This window comes from Corythoichthys intestinalis, chromosome 6 (genome assembly GCF_030265065.1).
Source record: "Corythoichthys intestinalis isolate RoL2023-P3 chromosome 6, ASM3026506v1, whole genome shotgun sequence".
In the NCBI taxonomy this organism is placed as follows: Eukaryota; Metazoa; Chordata; class Actinopteri; order Syngnathiformes; family Syngnathidae; genus Corythoichthys; species Corythoichthys intestinalis.
The window spans coordinates 33,813,237-33,821,576 of record NC_080400.1 but is presented as its reverse complement, the minus strand read 5'-3'; the positions used below and the strand labels follow the sequence as shown (position 1 = coordinate 33,821,576).

General features: G+C 39.5%; 1 protein-coding gene across 3 annotated transcripts in view; it reads left to right on the top strand.

Annotated features, from left to right (window-relative positions):
• The first annotated feature begins 2,333 nt into the window (after nt 1–2,333).
• fli1 (Fli-1 proto-oncogene, ETS transcription factor) overlaps nt 2,334–8,340 on the top strand; it is a 55,446-nt gene continuing 49,439 nt past the window's right edge. Inside the window, exons 1-2 of one of the 3 annotated variants that reach the window (XM_057838647.1) lie at nt 2,334–2,579; nt 3,759–3,855. In XM_057838647.1, coding sequence (XP_057694630.1) covers nt 3,817–3,855 — 39 coding nt within the window. In that variant the 5' untranslated portion in view covers nt 2,334–2,579; nt 3,759–3,816. The other 2 variants (XM_057838648.1, XM_057838651.1) reach the window with 2 other exon arrangements.

Genomic DNA, 8,340 nt, shown 5'->3' with positions numbered 1-8,340 from the left:
CTAATTCCGATTAGCAGTCCTGGTGCTTCCTGTCTATCCATCCTGGGAATGGATCTCTCCTGACTGTGGTTTCTCATTTTCTCCCAAAGACCCTGGAGTTTTTGGAGTTTTTCCTTGCCGACATGGAGGGTCTAAGGATGGGGGATGCCCAGGACTTGAACTTTATTTATTCATCTTTGTTGCTTCATTTGATGTTTCTGATTGTGTATCATATTGCCTCTGCAAAGCCCTTTGAGACAACCTTGTTGTGATTTAGGGCTATACAAATAAAATTGAATTGAAGTGAATTGAATTGAATTGAATTGAAGGCCTTGTCCCCCCCGTAAACTCTATGTTGATGCCTTTTCCCAAAAAGCTCTACTTTTGTCTCATCTGACAAGAGAACATTCTTCCAAAACGTTTTTTGGCTTTCTTAGGTAAGTTTTTGTAAACTCCAGCCTGGCTTTACAGAGTCGCTTTTCATTCAGACACCGATGCATAGTACGGGTTGACACTGTTGTACCATCGGACTGCAGGACAGCTTGAACTTGTTTGGATGTTAGTTGAGGTTCTTTATTTACCATCCGCACAATCTTTCATTGAAATCTCTTGTCAATTTTTCGCCGCCATTTTTTCATCCACATCTAGGGAGGTTAGCTCTGTGCCATGGGCTTTACACTTTACAATTGATGACACTGCACACGGTAGACACAGGAACATTCATGTTTTTGGAGATGGACTTGTAGCCTTGAGATTGCCCAGGCTTCCTCAAAATGTTGCTTCTCAAGTCCTCAGACAGTTCTATGGTCTTCTTTCTTTTTTCCATGCTCAATGTGGTATACACCAGGACACAGGACAGAGGTTGAGTCAACTTTAATCCATTTTAACTCATTGCTCCCAGAAACGTATAAAGACGTTCTATTTTTAAATGCTTAACTGTCCCACAAACATATTTATACGTCTTTTGCGTTTTTTTGTACAAGAAGCATCTAGAGCTTCCGATCTATCGCCGAAACAAAAAAACAAGCCTCAAAACCAATTTTAAAGCAATAAAACTGGCCACTGGAGGGCAGTAGCGCATTTGTTTAGACCCCACAACCCAATTCAAACAGTACAACTTTATTAGGGAAGTTAGCAGAGCCCCTCCGCAGCTTGCTGCTCAGGTCCACCGCACGCTCGAGTGTCCTGCACGGAAACGCGCATGGCCAACCAGTTCCCCCCAGGAACATAAGTTCCCCAGGCGAACGAGACAGTGGTCACCACAAAAAAAAGACTAAAAAAAAATCCATCTTTACGAGACAGTCGGCATTGAGGGAAAAGTTTAACCGCTGTCGCAGCCACCAAACGTCATCTCTCAGTTAGGTAAGTGTGAATAAATTGTTACTTTGCTATCAAAAGCTCTATTTGGCTGGTTGTTCATGTTATTTTGTAAAAGGAAAACATTATTCAGATGTTTGGGATGTCACTGAAGAAAAAAATAGCCGTGTTAAAGTCAAAGTTATGTTTGAAATTTTTGCGTTTACGAAAAGCTCATTTTCTCCGTTTTTTCATCAGAAAGTGGACAATTGCTCAAACTAAGCTATTTTCTAATGCTGATTTCTAAAGAATGGAAAAAAATATGAACTTACTTTTTTTTCTGCTGAAAGAAGAGAGTCTAATCTTTCTTTTGGTGGGTTCCATGTTTATATAGCAATAGAACAGATTTTTTTGTGGGCCTTGCAAAATCAGTCAAAATCCAGTAAAATGGCCGGGAGCGAAGGGCCTTGCTCCGGTGAAAATGGCTGGGAGTGAATGAGTTAACTGGCTGCATGTGTGATTTAGTTATTGCCACCACCTGTTATGTGCCACAGGTAAGTCACAAGTGATGTTAATTACACAAATTAGAGAAGCATCAAATGATTTTTCAAAGGGTGCCGATACGTTTGTCCAACCCATTTTTTTGAGTTTTGTGTAAAATGATCATGATTTATTTATTTTTCCCCATTCTCTTTTGTGTTTTTTCATTGCAAGCAAAATAAATGAAAATATTACTACCAAAGAATTTGTAATTGCAATCATTTTCTGGGAGAAATTGAGCATTATCTGACTGGATTGCAGGGGTGCCAATACTTTGGGCCAGCAGTGTAACTTTAATTTAATATAAAATAAAATAACTTTTATTGGCAGTATCATTTTATAGGTTCCAAACAAAAAATGCAAAATACGGTTTTTGAAATGTTTAAATCACCTGTTATTTGAGCATTTAAAAAAAAAAGACTTAAAAAAAAAAAAAATAGTGTTTATGAAGCCAGTTGAGTGTGTTGGTGTGTACATGTGTGTGTGTCTACTCATTTCACGCTCGAGTGGTCCCACACTGTAGAGAAGGGGAGGTTTTTCTCTCGCTGCTCATTGGCCGCAGCGCTCTTTCTCATCTCGGAAACATTTCCATTCATACAAACGCTGCTCCACTCATTGAACAAAATAACTCACAAAAACAACGGACTACTTCGCGAGGACAGGACATAATTATTTAAAAGTGTGTAAACGAGGTGGAGCAGCGGGAGGAGGAGGAGGAGGAGTGACACCTCCCTCACCGGTGCACATAAAGGCAATAAGAACAGGTGAGTTGACCCAAGTCTATGCTGTAAAGTGTAAACCATGCATGCACATACTATTCTTTAGTTAATTGTACATCGTTGCAACTTTAAATCTGTATCATTTTGCACCTTGGAAGGGTTTGGTGGGTGTGAGGCAACACGGAATGCGTTTTAGCTGAGGCTCATGATGGATAACAGCAAAAGTTAGATGCTTAAAATGTAACACTAGAGGGGTCCCAGCCCACGGGCCCACGAGGCTGTCTCAGAGGAAGGTTCACGCCGTTATTCACCAGAGCTGCCCAGGCTAATTGGGTGCAGATGCCCGGCTCCATTGCGCCTTTTTTTTTACCCCGCAGAAATTGAATGCATTGGGGTGGGGGAAGTGGGGTGACTTTACGAGTCCGCAAAAAAAAAAAAAAAAAAAAAACAGGGAAACATTTCAAATGAGCGGGTAGCCTCCTGTTTGCGGGCCATATGCATGACCAATGAGAGCGTCTGAACTGGTCAATGCAGCTCAACAAACAAACAAGCCAAAAAAAAAAAAAAAACTACGGAACTCTTACTTAAAAATCCCATATTTAATCAACACATTTGTCACAAATTTACTAAATTTCACCTAATTAGTAAATGGTTGCCCATTTAGTTTTAAATAAGTGTTCAACATTTTAAAACGAGATTGTCCAAGCAGCGATTCATCAGACGGGAACCTTTTTTTTTTTTTTTTTTTTTTTTTTTGGTAAATCACAGCTTTATCTAACTTTATCAGTTTGTGGTCACAAATGCAAAAATATTCTATTAACCTGTTAATTGCATTTTAATAGTGTTATTTTTATTCAAGAAATCCAATATGTATACATACAATGCGTTATTCTAACAGTTGCAAAAAAAAAAAAAAAAAAAAAAAAGAGGACACGAACGCACCGTCCTCCAAGTGCCCTTTCACCCCCAGACTTTGTAAGCTGCACTTATTAAAGTGAAAAGTGTTTCAATATGTTGTAAGCTCCAGGGTTGGAGGGGGAAGGGGGTCGGGATGCATGATGGGGCGCCGGGTCTTAACCCCCACCAGCCCTCCCTTCTCCACAAGCCACCAAATATTTCATCCTTGGTGACTTTTAAAGAAATATATCCGCCAAAACACCTGAACCACACTGCATAACAATTACTATTGAATGCATTAATTGTATTAGACCTTTTTAAAATTAGGGTCCATTGGTGGACGCGCAGCAGCGGAGGTGGGGTTTTCCTTGTCAGATATACAACTATGTTCCAAACTGTCCCTGACACATCATCCTACGTCAAGGTAAGAGACTTCCGCTTGTCAGGTTGGCTGTTAAGTTGTTGTTCACCCTATCCTTTGTTTAGTCACATTAAAAATAAACTACTACAAAAGATAATTAAAGATTTAAAATATTGTAGGATTAACATATCTTGCCACTACATTAGAGCTTAGTCACTTTGATGTAAATTTGTTGACGAAAAAAAAAAACATTGAGGTTTTGCTAAATATCTGGTTTGGATAAAATGATGGGATTGAAATTGCACTGCAGCCAGTTAAAACAATAACCACATGCATTCATATAAAACAAAAGAAAACTGCTACAGTGCTTTTACTTTGTCCAATCAAAACATTATATTCACAATAAGACCCCTTTTCATGCTGCCAAGGTTAAGGATGACTCTGGTTTGTTTGGAGTCCTGGTTTGTTTAAAAAAAAAAAAAAAAAGAAAAGGTATAGGGTAGTTTGGTGAGAAAATATGCCTTTAGAATGCGCCTTTTCTTCTTGCAGAGACGCTTCTTTTTGTTTGATCATAAACGTTAATGGATTCCATAGTCGATCTGTTTTACTCGTAAAAATAGAAACGACACGTTGCAGGCTGAATTCCAAGTTCACATTTGTTGAGCGCTCTCGGTCAGATATTGCTGAGAATGTGGCAGAATTATAAGACATCCGCCCCCCGCTTCCCCTTTTCCTTCAAAAAGACTCCACGGTCCAAGCATTTGGTTTTGTTTGGTTAAGGCCAGGCGAGACTGGAACTCTCCAATAAAAATAAATCTCAAATTAATTATGGCCTGGAGCGAGGGGGGCCAGACAGTTCGTGCACATACGTGCAGTAGACGCCGCATTTTTTGGGGCCCTTGGTATTTGGACTCGCAGGCTTGTAGACTGCACAGCCACGTTTTTAGAGTTTACTGTCAAATGAATGGCATTGTAGCAACATTACGATTCTCACATGCAGCGAGCACGATCAAAATTAACTAATTAATTAATGTTGTAACCCGTATTATTTTTCTGAGATTGATTTGACCAAAAATTATGCAGTATACTTTACTATTTTATTTTTATTTGTTCTTTTATTTAATGGGTTGGAAGACAAGAGGGGGGGGAGAGAGAGAGAGAGAGAGAGAGAGAGAGAGAGAGAGAGAGAGAGAGAGAGAGAGAGAGAGAGAGAGAGAGAGAGAGAGAGAGAGAGAGTTCTCAATGAATTATTGTAATTGTATTTGTCATATTCTTTTTATGTGATTAGTTTTATTACGATTGGGATTGTTTCCATTCGTTGACCTTTTTTTTTTTTTTTTACGTTTAATATGAACAGCTATGGTTAAATACAAATACAAAACAGTAATAAAATAATGTACAGTATTTGTGCTTCTTAGTTGTATCATTGTTCAAATCATTTAAATTTTTAATATGTATTAATTTGTTTTTTCTAACATCTATAATTTGTATATGGTTTGTATAAGTATTACTTCTTGAGCATTTTTAATTAATTGTTTGCCACTCCATGGGTCTTGGATCACTCTTGTCAAAGAGGTTTATATTTTGGAACCATGATTTTATAGTCATGCTTTACCAGAAGATTTCCATCAAAGTTAAAATTGTACTTAAAAAAAAAAAAAAAAGTCGCTGGGGATCTACTTTATTGGTTTTAATAGACAGGAGCAAAAAAAAAAAAAAAAAAAAAATGTTGGGGATCCACTTATCATGACGCCTGAAATATGTAAAAGCAAGACCTCCTTGGGTCCATGAGACCACTCTCCAACTTTGATTTGTATGACCCAGCCACTGGAAGGCCCAATGCATGCATGTCTTGTGGTGTGTGTGCTGAGAAAGAAATGTCTGCTGGCTGTCTCCTTGCAACATCAAGCCAGATGTTCTGTGGTTGACTGAGTAAACCAACTTGCATCTGTTTATTGGCCTTCCAAAATGTTTGTTACCACTGTATTCATTATGGTCTTGGGATAAGGCCCGGACCCCCAGTCACGCTGTTAGGGTTCATATGTTGAGAGGAAATCGGTTGTCAGTGAGATGTTATGTTGTCTGGTTTGTAAATCATTTCCCCCTTCATGTTCTATTTAGGGTCACTTTAAAATTGTTCACTTGCATAATCCAGAATGAGAGTCTGGAGCTGCATCTGAAGCGGCGTCCACAATTCAATTTGTAACAAAGACATGTGGCTCAAGAAACATCTTCCATTTTAAATTTTCATTATTTTAATAGCAAAAATGTGTTTAACTTTCATATCTGAATATTAAACCAATTTGGAAGTATATTTGTAATTCTGAATAGCTTTTTGGGGCTTGGGTGTATACGTGCATTTGAGGACACTATTTAAAACAGGGAGTTGGTATCTCAAACTGGTCAGTGAAGAGTTAAACAAGGTGTCTCCCTTAATTATACAAGTCTGAGCTGGCCTCAGGCAGGAGAAGCCTTGACCCTTAGAAGGATCCAGATGTGGCGGTCCCAAGGGTGGGACCCTAAGCCCCGCCAGACCCCCAAGAGGGGAGCAGACAGACCGGCCCTGCTTCCAATAGCGCAACTTTGAGCTTATATGGTACTCATAACCATTGAATTAAAGTATACTCTCTAAACATGTTGTCAAAAAAAGGGGGGTAAATCTTTGAATCAATGATGGTTGTGTTTCCCGCAGTGCCACGCATGTGTAGAGCAGACTTGCTGCTCATGTGGAGCGGTGAATGCATCGAAATTTATGACTTCTCTGAGAAGTCCTCACCTTGACATAGAAGCTTGTAGGGCAAAGAAATATTGCAACAGACACTCGGTTTTGTCATCTTGTAGTGATTTACAGCTGCAGTCACCTCTTTATCATATTCACGTTTGTATTTTAAAATATAGATGTGGCAATATGTGTGTGGGCGAGAATCATTAAGAAAGTACTATAATAACTGAGGTTCGCCACTTATTTTTAATATTAGAATTAGTATTACACCCCACCACCGCTTTGTGTCATCCGTGGAAAAGAAAAAAAAACTCGTAAGAATGTTCCACAGCAGGCTGCTGTGCTGTAAATATTTCCTAGGTAAAAAAAAAAAACATAACTGAGTGAACACTCGATTGTTTTGCCTGCTTATCTCCTCGGGACAGTATCCTGCTTTTTTTCCCCCTTTTTTTTTTTTTTTTTTTTTTTTTTTTGAAGGCAGGGCTTTTGGGTGACACACAGCTTCCTTCTTTCACCCTTTCCTTCGCAACAACAGCAGCAGCAAGCAAGCGGCAGCGGTGACTTCACTTCCCAAATTTAGGAGGGAAAAAAGAAGAAAAAAGTGTCTAACTCTGCTCCACACATACCGGGATTGGGGCCGGAATTAATTCAGGAGCGTGTCATGTTTGGGATACCGTCAGAGTCCACTGAAAGTTTCGCAAAATGGACGGAACTATTAAGGTAAGGGTGGAGAGTTGGATGTAGGAGATTGTGGGGGACCTCTTTTTCTTCCAAAGTTGCGCCTCCTTTTTTCTGTGCGTGAGCTGAGAACTCTCTACAGAGGAGCATTTTCTTCCACGGTTCCCTTCAAACCATACCCCTTAGTTTCTTTCTTTTCTTTATTTCTTTCTTTTTTGTGTGTGTGTAAAATCATTATTTCCGAGCTCTGTGAGGATGTGTCGAAGCTCGGTTCGCACGTTGGATTTTTGAGGAGCAAGCGCGCAATTTACGCACGTCAGGAGCGGCTCTACTCCCTGCTGCTACACACTTTTTGAAAAAGTTGTGTTTTCATGTGGGTATATGCATTCTTGCGGACTCTTAGCTTGATCTTTAGTGTGACCCGCGAGGCAATGTGAGTGGATTGTACACGCCGGAGAAGAGCTGCGCAACAGCGGTGTGGCAAACCGCCCAGGTCTCGGGTGACTGGTCCAAACGGAGCCTGTCATTGGTGGCAATAATGTGATGGTTTGGTGAGCTCGAAGGCTCCCGTAGATTATAATGAGGGTAACGTCTTTTTTCGATGAAGGAGTGTTGTGTGTTGTTCAAGGAAATCTGTTATTTGGCAACTTGCAACCTTGCAACACTTTAAAAACCACATTTGAGCTTTTTTTTGTTGTAAGAGTTACACAACTTGTTTTACCATTTGGAGCGTTTATAAATTAGCTAATACATATTGATTAATGTGTTACAACGACTAACGTCTTATAAGAGTGGCAGTATTTTTAAACACTCAAGTATATGGTGTTTAAATTAAACATTGTCACAATTCCTGAGCGTTTTTAACATTATTTTAGAGCTATTATAAGCATAACCTAATTGGAAAGTGGTATTTGGTTAAATTGTTAATCATCAGGAGTGCTGGACTGAATTAACATTGGCTACTGCACGCCCTCCTCCTCTTCCCTTCTAGACAGTCACATTCCAGATGGCTGCAGATGCTTCCAGATGTTTGAATGGCATGTCCCTCTCTTGGATCATTTCCTAACAAGTGTCAGAGCCCAAAAAATGCACACAAATCGAGCTCATCTCTTTCAAAGGTTCTGTCATGTTTTTGGGGACATTTTGAG